General features: G+C 41.8%; 1 protein-coding gene across 1 annotated transcript in view; it reads right to left on the bottom strand.

Annotated features, from left to right (window-relative positions):
* Positions 1 to 3,596: 3,596 nt before the first annotated feature.
* Positions 3,597 to 16,094, bottom strand: part of PLA2G12A (phospholipase A2 group XIIA) — a 31,153-nt gene continuing 18,655 nt past the window's right edge. The window contains exon 4 of the mRNA XM_089668517.1: positions 3,597 to 4,409. Within this exon, the coding sequence (XP_089524643.1) occupies positions 4,291 to 4,409 (119 nt within the window). The 3' untranslated portion in view covers positions 3,597 to 4,290. The remainder of the gene's footprint in view (positions 4,410 to 16,094) is intronic.

The following is a 16,094-nucleotide window of genomic DNA, read 5'->3' as shown; positions in this document are numbered from 1 at the left end:
ACACGCAGAGCAGGTAGGGAAGAAATGTGCCACTCTGGGTGTCAAGTACATTAGGTATGCTACATTCTCTTACTTACTAACCCTCTATATTTGTCCTGTTTACCACCATTCTAGAAAGTGAAAGTAAAGAAAATAATAAAATAAAAAAAATCCAAAAAGCTTTGTGTTGTGCCCAGAAAAGTAATAGAAGGGAAATCTTCCAATGGGGCACTAGGTCTGGTCACCTGGGTAGCCCCTAGGGATTCTCTTACGAATTGCAACTCACCCACAGTATATGTACTGCAAGTGGGCGACACAGCCAGGCTAGGCAATGTACCTGTATGTTGCCGCCTGGCTTCTGTGTTTCAGCTGCACATGTGCACACCCTGCGATTGGTCACAGAACGGGTTTGTCAACAGGCTTCAGCCAATGATTTTGTCTGAAACCTGATCGGCTGTGTCCAATCACTCAATAAAATTGTAGTCCCTGTGCAGACTTTACGATTAATCTACAAGTACTGTCTATAAACAGTGCTCATTCTTTTTGAGCGAAAGCTCCAATAAGCGTAAACGGCACAAGCACTGCAAACTTGTTTGCTATGTAGTGACCACATGTCAAAAGACGTACAGTCTGATTGCCAGTGTCTCCACAAATTTATGTTTCAATATTTTTATTAAGTTTTTCAGAGATAAACAGGAAGAAGAAAAAATAAAAAGAAAGAAACAGGGACAAGAGATATGGTTCATTCATGCATACAATATTGCAATAGACAAATTATAGTTGATTACTTTTGCTGTAGTTCCGCCCGTTGGACGGATGAGTTGTTGGTCTTGTTTAGCAATCATCAGAGGTATTCTTGTGCAATTGATGAACCTTGGTGAGGAGTTTGGGGTGTTAAGGGGTTTTTGGTGGAGAGGTAGGGGAGGATAGGATTGAAGGGAGGAGGAATGTAACTGGGTATTTGAGGAGATACCAGTCTTGGTATGGGGTGTGATTTCATCTCATGAAATGTCATCAGTCTCCACAAATTTAAATCACCAATGACATACTGTTCCCCCCCCCCCCCCCATTTAATATGAGCTTACCCATTTTCTTCTTATGCATAAGGTTCATACAGTAGGTAAAAAAAAAAAAAAAGTATTGCATAGGTTACCATTTTTCTAGGTAAAATACACTTCTAAAAAAGTGCTGACATGAAATTTTCAGCACGTCAGTAACAACCCATCCATACAAAGAAACCAAAACAAATAGGTTCAGAAATGAAGTTGTGTAATAAAATGGAATGACACAGGGAAAATAAAGTATTGAACACTTGAAGAAAGGAAGGCGCAAAAAAGCATGGAAAGCCAAACCACCAGCTAAGATCTGTCAGTAATTAGAAAGCAATCCTGCCCTTTGTCAGTGCAAAATATCAGCTTGTTCAGTCTCAACTGATGGCCTATAAAAAGGTGTCTCATTACCAAGGTGTCACACAAGAAACATCTCATGATGGGTAAAAGCAAAGAGCCCTCTCAAGACCTTCGGAACCTTATTGTTGCAAAACAATGTTGTTACAGAAAGATTTCTGAACTTCTGAAATGTTCCAGTGAGCAATGTTGGGGCCATAATTCGGAGGTGGAAAGAACATTATACCATAAACCAGCCATAGCCAGGTGCTCCTCGCAAGATTTCTGACTTGAAGAGAATGATCATAAGAGTTGTCCAAGAGCCAAGGACCACTTGTAGAGAGCTTCAGAAAAACCTGGAATTAGCAGGTACAATTGTTGGAAGAAAAAAAAAACAAACTACACAAAAATACAATAAAAGTAGTGCACTCAACCGCTATAGCCTGTATGCATGCTTACCACCCAAGTCTCCACTGCTGAAGAAAAGCATGTTGAAGCTCTTAAGTTTGCTGCACAACATTTAGACAAGCCTGTGAATTGGGAGAATGTAGTCTAGTCAAAGGAGACCAAAATTTAACTATTTGGATGTCATAATACACACCATGTTTGGAGGTCAAATGGCACTGCACATCACCCCAAAAACACCGTGAAGTTTGGAGGTGGGAACATCATGGTGCGGGGCTGTTTTTCAGCATACAATACGGGCAAATTTCAGATCATTGAAGGAAGGATGAATGGAAAAATGTACCAAACATTCTTGATAAAAATCTGCTGCCATCTACCAGGATGATGCAGATGAAATGAGGGTGGATATTTTAGCAAGACAAAATGATCCCAAACACAAAGCCAAGGAAACTCAATTGGTTTCAAAGAATGAAAATACAGTAAAGCTGCTAGAATGGCCCAGCCCCAGCCAATCACCTGCCTTTAATCTAATAGAAAAGATATGGAAAGAACTAAAAGATCAGAGTTTATAGAAGAGGTCCACAGAACCTCCAAGATTTGAAGACCGTTTTTGTTGAAGAATGGGCCAAAATCACACCTGAGCAATGCTTGCAATTAATTTCTCCATACAGGAGACATCTTGAAGCTGTCATTACTAATAAAGGATTTTGTACAAAGTGTTAAACAAAATTTCAGTAAGAATGTTCAATACTTTTTCCCTGTCATTCCATTTTATTACACATAACTTCTGAACAGATTCGTTTTGGTTTCTTTGTATTTATGGGTTGCCTGGGTTGTTACCGCCACGTGGTGAAAATTTCATATCAATCGCACCTTTAGAAATGTATTTACCTAGAACGGGTGTCGGCAACCCGCGGCTCTTTTTCACCTTTGCTGCGGCTCCGGAGCACACTGCCCACCAGGTGACAGGCAATAGGGTTGCCGTAGCTCAGTGGTCGGCAAGCCGCGGCTCTTTACACATTTTAATGCGGCTCTTCTGTGTGCCGGGCGCCCGCTCCCCTCCCTCCTCTCGGGCGGCCGCCCCAAAAGTCAGGATTCTGCAGCTAGCCCAGCAATGGGCAAACTACGGCCCGGCGGACCTTTTAATCCGGCCCACGGAGCGTGGCAAACATTGGCTGTCAGGATGTAGGCGGGGCAGCGTGACGAACTCCTCTCCTCTCACAGTCTGCCCTGAAGACCGGAACTGCGCGGGAACACGGTGAGAGGAACGCGCAGAGCAAAGGTAAGTGAATTGACACAATATGGGGAATGAATTTTCAGTTTTAAAAATGTGGCTCTCAAAATAAATTTCAATCGTGGTTTTGGCGAGATTTGGCTCAGTTGAAAAAAAAAGGTTGCCCACCACTGACCTAAGGCTATGATTGTGATTATGACGATACACTGTGGCCCTGATTAACCCTTTGCTTAGTGGGCCCTTAAACCCCCTTCATGACCAGAGCGCTTTTTGCAATATATGCAGTGTCGGATTTGTTTTAAATGTTGCAATGGTTTTGCGGCTCCCAGTCTTTTTTTCCCCTCTCGGAAACGGGTCCAAGTGGCTCTTTATGTCTTAAAGGTTGCAGACCCCTGACCTAGAACAATTGTTAAGTGTTCAATACTTATTTTACCTGCTGTAGATTTCTTTTTATATAACTGATATATTATGCATTGGCAAAACCACCATGGAAAGCTTCTGTAAGTTGTAAAAACAGCTTGTAACTATAGAGGACATCTTACACTCTGATAACAGAATGCAGATATATCAAGTGTACCTACTCACAGACAAGGCACATTTTAAACAAAAGTTTATTTTAAGCTAAAGTATACAAATAAAACAAGAAACACTAACACTATACATTTAACGATAAAGGGTCATCCTGAGATTTCAAAACATTAATTGAATTAAAGTGCACTGTTTAAATTGTCCCTTCAAAATTTCCCAATGAAAAATGTCAGCAATGAAATGGCACAGGACGTATCAAGACACAACAATAAAAACAGAAGACCTGGAAGTTTAACAGAATAAAGCAAAATATTCCCAATAGAACTGCAGGAGCTTTCCTGAGACAGTACATCTTAACAGGCCCAGGCAGTGAAAGGGTAGAACTTGTGTCAGATCAGTCCATGAAATAACCATGTAGTGAAATTTGTAGTGTACCTGGCTCTATCGGACATTAGTAATATGGCTTAAATTAAACAAAATAATTAAACTTCTTTATATAGCTACAAACGTAAAAATCCTAGTCATTAAATAATCCAGTTAGCAAATTTATAATAAAACGCATATACATACTTATATGTATGTATGCATGCATACAAGTGTGAAAGAGTTGCACTGTTTAAGATAATCATTTTTCTAGAAGCCATCGACAACTTAAAAAGAAATAGGTTTCCTTCAAAATATAAAACGCATTGAAATGCATTGTGACAAATATTCCAGATCCAGGTTCATTACTGCAATGAATATGCAGCAGTCCTTCTTTCAAAGGTCTATCTTCTCTTCATAAGGGCAGATGCAAGCAGCTCTTTGGCTTTCCATGAAGGGTTTGCATCCCAAATGTATGACTGCATCAAACAGGAGTTCCACTGCAGATTCACAAGCTAGGAGAAGAAAATACAATTGAATTTCAAAAGATAGGTTTATTTCTGCTACATGATTTTTAACCTAATTAAATTTTCTGGCAACTCAGGCTGGTCTCTAAGAACAATGCAAATAGAAAGCAGTTTTGGTATACAGTCATTACTTGTCTGCAAATAAACATGCTTACTTGTAGTTAATTGAGACATCCCTTAATATTTATTCTGCTAGCATACACACACAAAAAAAAAAAAAAAAAAAAAGCGAAAACAAAAAAAGCAAAAAACAAGGTTTGTGAAAGGGGATAGCTAAATTATCTCTTTCTGGCACTTTCATTGGCTGAACAAAAAAGTACAGGTACAGGGGTTAGACAAAAATATAAACACACTACACAAATTTGCAGTTGTGAAAGTGACGACACTGCAAAACTGACTGCAGAGCTCAATCTCAGTCTTCACGGGACTGAGAATATGCTCTGCAGTCACTTTTGCAGGTGTTTTATTTCAGGTCACAAACCTGCGCATTATCATTTTGTCTTTCGGTCAGCTGACCATGTCAACCACACTTATGCTCATCAGATTACGTTTTCTCAGAAACGGTTTATGCCATCATAACCTTTTAAACTGTACCTCATGACACAATAAAATTGGCAACTTCAGTCACAGAGGCACCAGCTTAGCAGGCACCAACAGTTTGCCCCTCTTTGAAGCTCAGTAAGCTCTGACATGACTCTGTATTACTAGCAGTATAGAAGACTTTTTTTTTTGTACGAGTTAGGAATCGTACTGCTTCTTGTCATCCCTACAGCAGCTAATCTCAACCAGAGTAATTTCTGCCTCCGATAAGTAACCGTCAACACAAATGATCATTTTAGCTATCTGGAAAGAGGGGATTATTCCCAATGAGCACAAGTGTATGGAGCATTCTTCCCAGTGACCATCACACTCATGTATCATGAGCTTTATATAACAGAAAATTTAATTCAAATACTTACCGTAATTTTCCTTTCCTGAAAAGCTCCATGGCAGCACAGCTGGGTGAGGCCCTGCCTGATCAGGACGTAACTCAATAAATGTTTTGACCCACCTCAGCCTAGGCGTTCTGCAACTTGCACTACTAAACTGAGTGGGACTTGTGCTGCAATGAAACTCGTCAGGAAAGGAAAATTACAGTGAGTATTTGAATTCAATTTTTCATTTTCCTGACGGCTCCATGTCAGCACAGCTGGGATTTAACTAGCCACACACGGGAGGGTAATGCACAAACAATTTAATTTCGCCTGGAAGCAGATGCCAAGACACCCCTGCCAAAATCAGCAGTAATCAAAGTCACAGGTTCTATACAATAATGCGTTATGAAGGTATGGACAGAACACCATGTAGCCGCTTTGCAGATTGTTTCCGGGGAAACACAGCCCACTGCTGCCCATGAGGTTGAAACCCCTCTAGTGGAATGCACTGCGACTCCCTCAGGCACAGGCAAGCCTCTCGCTCTGTAAGCTAAGAAGAGATGGTCTTGACCAGCCAAGTAGCAATTAGTCTACTAGAAGCCCTCAAGCCTTTCCGTGCACCGTAAGGGACGTGAAAAGATGCGGACTTTCTGAGCTCGGAAGTAGCGTCCACATAATCTCTCAATGACGTCCGACATCCAATGGACTTGGGTCCTGGGAATTTTTCAAAAGTAGCATCGGGAGTGTAACGTCTTGCATTACGTGAAACCTGGAGGCAACTTTGGGTATGAATCCTAGCATCGGTCTAAGCATGACCCTATCTGGAAAGAACGACAGAAAGTTATTTAAACCCTAAGGTGGCCAATTCTGAGACTCTTCTGACTGATGTTATCGCCACGAGAAGCGCTGTTTTCAGAGTAAGATGCCATAATGAAACAGGATGACTGAAGGTGTCTGATGAGAGGAAGTCCAACACCAGTGGAAAGTCCCATTTGGAGAAAATCAGAGGCTTGGGTGGTCTTTGGCGGATAGCTGCCTTAAAAAGAACTGAACTACTAAAGAGTCCAGTGCCCATAGGGTACCAGTAAAAGCCGAGAGAGCAGAAACGTGAGCCTTCAGTGTACTCAGACAGACCCATATCCAGCACCTGGAGGAATTCCAGTAAGTGGCAGATTCTTTGGGTATCTGGCACAAAGCCATGCCCGTTTGCAAATTCCACAAACTTGCCCCATATCCTGCTATAGGCTGTGTTGGTGCTGTCCTTTCTGGTTCTCACCAAGGTATCTATGACCTTAGTGGAGAAGCCTAGATTGAACAGCCTTTGCCTTTCAAGACCCAGGCTGTCAGCCTGAGTTTCTCTGGAGCAGGGTGCCAAATGGGTCCCTGCATGAGCAAATCCGCTGTTACTGGCAGAGAGTATGGTTCTCTGCTGTTCAATCAATGGAGTAGCGGGTACCAGGGTCTCTTTGGCCAATCTAGTATTACTGATAGAACCACCACCTTCTCCTGGTGTATTCTGCACAGCAAGCTGAGAATCACTGGAATTGGAGGGAAGGTGTACAGTCCTGAAGTTCCATGCCACAGTCAACGCATCCACCCCCAGAGCTTGTGGGTGGCTGAACCTGGAGAAAAAACTAGGTAGGGCTTTGAAAACGTGCAAGTGCATGAAATGCTTTAGGGAGGAGCCTAAGCCAGTGACACTAGACTTGCTTGAGCCATGAGGGAGGCTGGCGGCCATCTTGGATTTGTGTTTGCATTTCTGTACACCATTAGCTGCATTCCTATGGTCAAGATGTGAGTTCACATTGTTCAAATTTATGGTTTTTCTGCCGATTCAATAAAACTTATTGCACTATATAGCACTTTCTTCTCTGGCTCATTTATTTTGAGCGACTAAGGTGGATCTCTTTTAAGTGCTTACCATTGGGTGCGTAAGAGTGAAGTGGAATCTTCCACGTGATCCGGAGTGTGTCAGTGGAGGAGAGGCTGTGTGCAGACCTGTTGCTAGATGTGTTCCGTATATTCCAGTATGATGACGACCAGGAGTGGTCTTGATTACTCAAAAGCACTATAATTTGCGGTCTGGTTAGTGCAACTTACTCTTTCCCACATGCACCTGATGCACGGATCTGCACCTCTTTGAAGATTTTTATGTCACCGATACACCATTTTGCGCCTTTAGATGCAAATTTGCACCCTTATGTGACACTTCTTAGAATTCTAAGATAATTATTTTCCATGTGGTTGCATACTGGACTGAGCACCAGCTCATTTCGCATGCGTTCATAAATAAGTTATAAAAAAAATGTACTTATATATCTATGTGATGAATTTTATAGACCATTTTATCTGAGCACTGCATTGTTGGATATTAATGTAAATTAATGAGATAGATAGATATACACACACACACTTTTTTTTAATACACTAGTAAATGCAGGCGACCAGCGACTTATAGCGGGACTGCGGTGGGCATTCTGACACGGGAAGGGGAAGAAATGACTGTCATTGACATCCCCAGTGACAAGAATACAGTGATCAGTGCTAATAAAAAGCACTGACACTGTGGTAATGGCACTGGGCAGGAAGGGGTTAACAAATGGGGTAATCAAAAGGTTAACCTTGTGTTTTACTGAGTGCTTGTTTCACTGTAAGCACATTGCTTTGCATAGCAATACAAAGCAATGTGCAGGAGCTGAGAGGGGAGAGATCTGTATTGTTTACATTCAGGTCTCTTCCCAGTCAGTGATCGCTGGGTGCTGGCGGGGCATCACCAGCTGGGACTCGGTGATTGACAGCCGGGGCCGCCTATGGCGGCACGGGTAGGGCGCGTGCACTCCCTACCCGGAAATATAAAAATCATATATATATATATATATATACACACGCACGTGTGTGTGTAATTTTGAGCAGCCCTGCCACCCTGTAGCAGTATTCTTGCTATAGGGTGGCAAGAAAGCGGTTAATCAAAGGGGTATTGCCTAGTACACAGAGAAAGTTCTGACAGCTGGAGCGGTCAAACTAAAGTAGTCTGGCATGTTCATCAACAACACTGCTCAAAAGAAACATGGTTTCATTTTGTATCTGTGTATTCATCTACTGTACAGGTCAAAAAAAAAAAAAAAAAAAAAAAAAAAAAAAAAAAAAAAAGGGATCAAGTCAGTTAATGCAACCTGACAAGTTAAAAAAAAAAAAAAAAAGTTTGTTTTTTTAAATTGTTCCCATTTAACCCATTATTAACCCATAGTTTACACTAATCAGCCCTAGTTATTCTCCTTTTCTATTTTCTTGCTTTGTTCATTTTTATTTTACGATTACCTAATATTTAAAATTTTTTTTACACTTTTAACATAGTTACAAAATTTCACAGTTAACTGCTTCCCCTCCGCCCTATAACACACACAAACACACACACACACACACACACACACACACACACACACACACACACACACACACACACACACACACACACACACACACACACACCCCTTCCTGCCCAGTGCCATTAGTACAGTGTCAGTGCTTTTTATTAGCACTGATCACTGTATTAGTGTCACTGGGGATGTCACTAAATCAGTTCCCCCCAGTATCAGAATGCACAAACATGTAGCAGAATATATTTTCGCCTAAATTTATGACAAATTTTTTTTTTTTTTTTTTTTTTACTGGACATTTTAAATAGCAAAAAGTAAAAAATATTTTTCTCAAAATTGGTCTGTTTTTGCCTATAGCGCAAAAAAATAAAATTAAAATAAACACGAGTTGCGTGACCACGCAATTGTCAGTTAAAGTAACAGTGCTGTATTGAAAAAAATGGCCTGGCCAGGAAGGGGTGAAAATCCTCTTGAATGCAAGTGGTTAAAAAAGCGCAAAATTGGATAAAAAATTCTCTCATTTGTAAATAAGTTAGCAATGCTTTGTACCAGAATGATAATTTCAGTTTCATTTTAAAAACAGAAGAAATGAATGACAGGATAAAATTTGCACTTTTTATGGTGCAGTAACACTATTTAAATTTTAAACTAAAACACTTCTCAAAAAAAGAAAAAGCGCGTTTAATTAAGGATTGGGAAAAAATAAATAAAATTCAGTATTCACAAAAAAAGGGTCTAAAATTTTTATCATAAGTGTATTTTAAAATGATAGAGACAGAATCTCAAAGAAAAAAAAAAAAACACAATACAAAGGTTATAAATGAAGTTGCAGTTCAGTGAGTCAAATAAGTATTTGATCCCCAAGCAAAACATAGCTTTGTGCTTGCTAGCAGGGGTTTCTCCACCAAGTACTGAGGTAAGATGTTGTTGGTTACCAGGTTTGCACACATCTCAGGAGGGATTTTGATCCACTCTTCTTTACAGATCTTCTCTAAATCCTTAAGGTTTCTTGGTCGTCACTTGGCAACTCGACGTTTCAGCTCCTTCCATGAATTTTCTATAGGATTAGGCTTTAGAGAATGGCTAGGCCACTCCATGACCTAAATGTTCTTTTTCTTGAGAAACTCATTTGTTGCCTTGGCAGTATGTTTTGAGTCCTTGTCATGCTGGCAGACCCATCTCCAGTGTTCTGGCTGAGGAAGAAGATTCTCAACCAAGATTTTACAATACATGGGCCAGTCCTTTGCTCCCTCAATGCAGCAAAGTCAGCCTGTACCTTTAGCAGGGAAACAGCCCCAAAGCATAAGATTTCCACCCCCATGCTTGACTGTACGGATGGTGTTCTTAGGGTCATAGCATTTTTCTTCCTCCAAACACAGTGAGTGGAGTTGATGCCAAAGAGCTCATTTATGGTCTCATCTGACCATGACACTTTCTCCCAATCCTTCTCTGAATCATTTAGATGTTCATTGGCAAACGTCAGACAGTCTGTACATGTGCCTTGAGGGGGACCTTGCAGATATTGCAGAAGTTCAACTCATGGCGGCTTATTGTGTTACCAATGGTTTGTTTGGTGAGTGTGGTCCCAACTGCCTTAAGATCATTCACAAGCTCCTCCTGTGTAGTTCTAGGCTGATCCCTCACTTTTCCCATGATAATCCTTATCCCATAAAGGCAAAATCTTGCATGGAGCTCCAAACCGAAGGCAATTGATGGTTATTTTGTATTTCTTTCATTTGCAAATAATCTCTCCAACAGTTGTCTCCTTCTCGCCAAGCTTCTTGATGATGGTTTTGTAGCCCATTCCAGCCTTTTGCAGGTCTACAATCTTGTCCCCGATGTCCTTTGACAGCTCATTGGGTTTGCTCATGGTGGTGAGGTTTGAATGGAAGAAAGATTCTGTGGACAGGTGTCTTTTATACACATAACAAGCTGTAGCTAGGAGCACCTTTGTAAAGTTGACAGGACTTATTTGTGTACCACATGAGCATATAGCCAGTCTGAGAGCCAGAATTATTGTTGGTTGGTAGGGGATCAAATACTTGTTTTACTCACGGAGCTGAAACTCAATTTATAACATTTTATCATGTGTTTTTTGGTTGATCATCTGTCTCGATCATTTAACCCCTTCCCGCTGACGCCTCCAGAACTTTAAGGGGTTTCTGATGCCAGGTGGCGAGGTGGGGTTTAGGGTCATGTGACTGTCACAGCAGTCACATGATCGGAAAGGTCCTGATTGCAAGGAAAGATCGGGACCTTACCGTGGGACGTCGACACATGCTGGGAGCGCACAGGGCACGCGCTCTCAGCACGCTCTCCGCATAAAGGCCCAGCCACCGAGAGGCCGCATATTTGCGTACTGTCAGCATGAAGAGGTTAAAATACACCTATAATAAAAATGAGACAATAAAAAAAAATATAAGGCAAATTTAATCTGCAGGGGGATCAAATAATTATTTTCCCCACTGTATATGTATTACGTTTTTCTCTGATGTAATGACAAAGTTATCGCTGAATAAACAGGTCCATTGCAGAAATGTAAAAATTGCTCTGGTCCATAGGGGGTGAAGAGGTGTGAAAGGCGAAGTGATTACAATTAAAAAAGGATCAAGATATGTCCCAAGTAAAGAACTATAGGGGTTGTTTCTGTTGTAGTAAAAGACTTTTTGGGTGTGGCATGCAAAAGTATGTTACAAAATATTATAATTTACAACAAGCATTGATTTTTGAAGACAGATGCCAAACAAATCCATTTTCCTTGGGAGTAATAAAAAAAAAAAAAAAAAAAAAAAAAAAAAGGTATAGAGTGGCTGTGGATGTAGTGTATTTGGCGTTTGCCATTTTTAACATTTGATACTCCTCACAGATGAATAAAAGAACCCCTGCGCTTAGATGACCCTAATAATAAAAAGCTGCTAGCACCTACTATGTACCAGTGTCACATAAATTAAAAAACTATAAAATGGTGCAGCGCTACTAATAAATAACATATGGAGCAAATAAACCAACACAGGTGAATGAACCCCCTTTAGTGACAGCATAAATCAATCACTGGTGTCAAGATGCAATTGACACGCACTTAACAAGTGACTACGGGGTGATAAAGTCCAATATGAGCACACAGGTGAGGAACTCTTCACACGTGGATGTGTCATACGTGCCACAGGAATCCCAAAAACAATCTGAGTGCCCCCTCACCTCCTTGAAATGACCTCAAGGGCCAACCAGCTTTCCAAAGATAATCAGGCAATCTCTTGTTGATCCCTTCAGTATGACCGGAATGATGGTAACTTTCGCCAGACCTCTTCCACCGCTCTACCGACACCACTATCTTCCACTCAGAGACATAACCAAACAGACTCCATAGTGCAATATATCAAATTTATTAAATAAAAACATAAAATACCCACTTACATGTAGGCAAACGATCATGCACAGTACTCGGCAGTCCTCAGACTCGGACTGCCGAGTACTGTGCATGATCGTTTGCCTACATGTAAGTGGGTATTTATGTTTTTATTTAATAAATTTGATATATTGCACTATGGAGTCTGTTTGGTTATGTCTCTGAGTGGAAGATAGTGGTGTCGGTAGAGCGGTGGAAGAGGTCTGGCGAAAGTTACCATCATTCCGGTCATACTGAAGGGATCAACAAGAGATTGCCTGATTATCTTTGGAAAGCTGGTTGGCCCTTGAGGTCATTTCAAGGAGGTGAGGGGGCACTCAGATTGTTTTTGGGATTCCTGTGGCACGTATGACACATCCACGTGTGAAGAGTTCCTCACCTGTGTGCTCATATTGGACTTTATCACCCCGTAGTCACTTGTTAAGTGCGTGTCAATTGCATCTTGACACCAGTGATTGATTTATGCTGTCACTAAAGGGGGTTCATTCACCTGTGTTGGTTTATTTGCTCCATATGTTATTTATTAGTAGCGCTGCACCATTTTATAGTTTTTTAACTCCTCACAGATGGCTATATACGAAAGCAGAAGTCCAGAGGCTAAACAACTATTGTACAAATACAACAGACAAGTTCATAATAATGTAAATCTTGCCATCTTTTGTGTATTTCTCATAGATCGGTTTTAAAATCTAGCAGTAAATGAATTCCTGCATTTTGCCTCATTACATACAGGTGAAACTCCAAAAATTTAAATATCGTGCAAATGTTAATTTATTTCAGTAATGCAACTTAAAAAGGTGAGACTAATATATGAGATAGACTCATTACATGCAAAGCAAGATAGTTCAAGCCGTGATGTCATAATTGTGATGATTATGGCTCACAGCTCATGAAAACCCCAAAACCACAATCTCAGAAAATTAGATTACACACAATTAATAAAACAAGGATTGTACATAGAACAATATCGGACCTCTGAAAAGTATAAGCATGCATATGTACTCAGTACTTGGTTTGTGCCCCTTTTGCAGCAATTACTGCCTCAATGCGGCGTCGCATGGAAGCTATCAGCCTGTGGCACTGCTGAGGTGTTATGGAAGACCAGGATGCTTCAATAGCGGCCTTCAGCTCTTCTGCATTGTTCGGTCTCATGTCTCATCTTTCTCTTGGCAATGCCCGATAGATTCTCTATGGGGTTCAGGTCTGGTGAATTTGCTGACCAATCAAGCACAGTAATCCCAAGGCCATTGAACCAGATTTTGGTGCTTTTGACAGTGTGGGCAGGTGCCAAGTCCTGCTGGAAAATGAAGTCAGCATCCCCATAAAGCTAGTCTGCAGAAGGAAGCATGAAGTGCTCCAAATTCTCCTGGTAGACGGCTGCATTGACCCTGGACTAAATGAAGCACAATGGACCAACACCAGCAGATGACATGGCTCCCCAAATCAACACAGACTGTGGAAACTTCACACTGGACTTCAAGCATCTTGTAGTGTGTGCCTCTCCATTCTTCCTCCATACTCTGGGTCCTTGGTTTCCAAATGAGATGCAAAAGTTGCTCTCATCAGAAAAGAGGACTTTGGACTACTTAGCAACAGACCAGGTCTGTTTTTCTTTAGCCCAGGTAAGACGCTTCTGACGTTGTTTGTTGTTCAGGAGCGGCTTGACAAGAGGAATACGACATTTGAAGCCCATGTCCAGGATCCGTCTGTGTGTGGTGGCTCTTGATGCACTGACTCCAGCCTCAGTCCACTCCTTGTGAAAGTCCCCAACACTTTTGAATGGTCTTTTCCTGACAATTCTCTCCAGGCTGCGATCATCCCTGCTTGTGAACCTTTTTCTTCCACACAACTTTCTATTAATGTGCTTTGATATAGCACTTTGGGAACATCCAACTTCTTTTGCAATTACCTTTTGAGGCTTTCCCTCCTTATGGAGTGTGTCAATGATGGTTTTCTGCACAACTGTCAGGTCAGTCTTTCCCATGATTGTGATTCCTACTGAATTAGACTGGGAGACCATTTAAAGGCTCAGGAACCCTTTGCAGGTGTTATGGCTTAATTAGCTGATTAGAGTGGGACACTTTGAGCCTAGAATATTGCACCTTTTCACAATATTCTAATTTTCTGAGATTGCGGATTTGGGGTTTTCATGAGCTGTAAGCCATAATCATCACAATTATGACAAATCACGGCTTGAACTATCTTGCTTTGCATGTAATGAGTCTATCTCATATATTAGTTTCACCTTTTAAGTTGCATTACTGAAATAAAAAAATTAGAATATCGTGCAAAAGTTAATTTGAGTTTCACCTGTAGGTTTCCTTTAAAAGACCAGTCACAGCTGAGCCCTCTTCTTTTCCAGAGTGACAGGTCTTATGATTTCACATGCCTGTAATTTTTGCAGGCAGTCAGTAGTGGAAGGACCTGTTGGATTCAACTCAATGTCAAACCAGTGGTGTATTTAGTTCTTGTGCTGCCCTAGACGCCACCATCCTCTGCCACAACCAACCACCACAACCATTGTCTTGGTCTAAAGCAGGGGTGTCCAAACTTTTTTCAAAGAGGGCCAGATTGGATGAAGTGAACATGGTGGAGGGCCGAACATTTTTCCGAACATTCTTTGAACCATTACAATTAAATGCAAATAAATTACTTTATGCCAAGTTAATTGCAAACGACATACTTTTCATTTCATAACCTTAAGATCAACTGACAGCTGAGTTTTCACAATGTATTGAAAATAAATTTAAAAAAAACTTACCTGCACTAATGTGAAGGGTGAAAAAAGGTAGCTGGAGCTGAAGTCTCTGCTCGGCAGCCGGGAGGAGAAGAGAAACACACTTCACGCTGGAAGCCCGGCCCTCTGTCGCTCCCAGCGTGGCGCAGTCACGCATGCGCACTGCTCTCAAGCAGAATACTGTCTGCCACAGAAGGGAGGGCCATGCGACAGCCGCATTTACACAGACCAGGGAGAACGCGCCGCAGTCAGGCATGCGCACTGCTCTCTGCTCTCAAACAGAAGACTGTCTGCCATAGAAGGGAGGGCCGTATTACACAGAGCAGGGAGGGCTGTTGGAGGGCCGTATTAAACCGACCCCCGGGCCGTAAATGGCCCGCGGGCCGGACTTTGGACATGCCTGGTCTAAAGGGACCATATTGGTGTCTTGCGCAGGGAGAACAAACCCCCTAACAGAAAGAAAAGCACCCAAAAGGGGCTGAGAGACCATACTAGAATCAGCAATCCTAAAACCCCCGTGGGAGGAAAATGAGAAGAGGTTAAAACATCTACAGGGAGTGGCCTCTTTCAGCAAAGATCTGTGCTAGATGAGGTGGGTCTCCTGAGCACTTCACAATGGAGATGCCAGGAAAAAGTACTAGGATGGATATAAGGACCAGTACTGAAGCAGTGTCTGGTTTTCATTAGTAAAAGGAGCAGTAGGAACTGTTCTGTGTTGAGCTTGTACGACAGAGATAAGGTTGAAAAGTATCAAGCACCACAAGGGGTGTAGCTACATCTTAGGGAAAAAGGAAATCACTTATGGGAAGAAGTACAAGTCAGCAGTGGATACCATTCCCACAGACAAGGTCCTGCTATATAAATTTGGGAAGCTCTGGTGATCTAGGCTGGGGATCAGCAAACCAGCGATTGCATCCTTACACTGCTGAGCCTCCATCTGCAGTGCCCCTCCCCCATATGTAGAGCAGCACAGAGAAGCAACATAGCTACATGTCCTTCTGAGTTGATCCCCCACCAGCCTTCCTATCCCGGCCATCCCAGGTGCTTGTATGCTTCATCACATACAAGCAACTGGGATGGATGAGAGAGAAGGGCCAGTGGAGATTAGCACATCAGAAAAGGTGATCTGTGTCTCACTGCCGCTCTTCTGCACCTTTCTGGATATGGAGTGAAAGGAGTGAAATGGAGGAAAGAAGAAGAATCACATCCTGCCTTGCAAACTACAGACCCCCTGCACTC

This window comes from Staurois parvus, unplaced genomic scaffold, assembly GCF_062004578.1.
Source record: "Staurois parvus isolate SC_StPar_1 unplaced genomic scaffold, SC_StPar_1.0 ptg000058l, whole genome shotgun sequence".
Taxonomy (NCBI): Eukaryota; Metazoa; Chordata; class Amphibia; order Anura; family Ranidae; genus Staurois; species Staurois parvus.
Note: the sequence above shows the minus strand (reverse complement) of the source record. Positions and strands in the feature narration are given on the sequence as shown.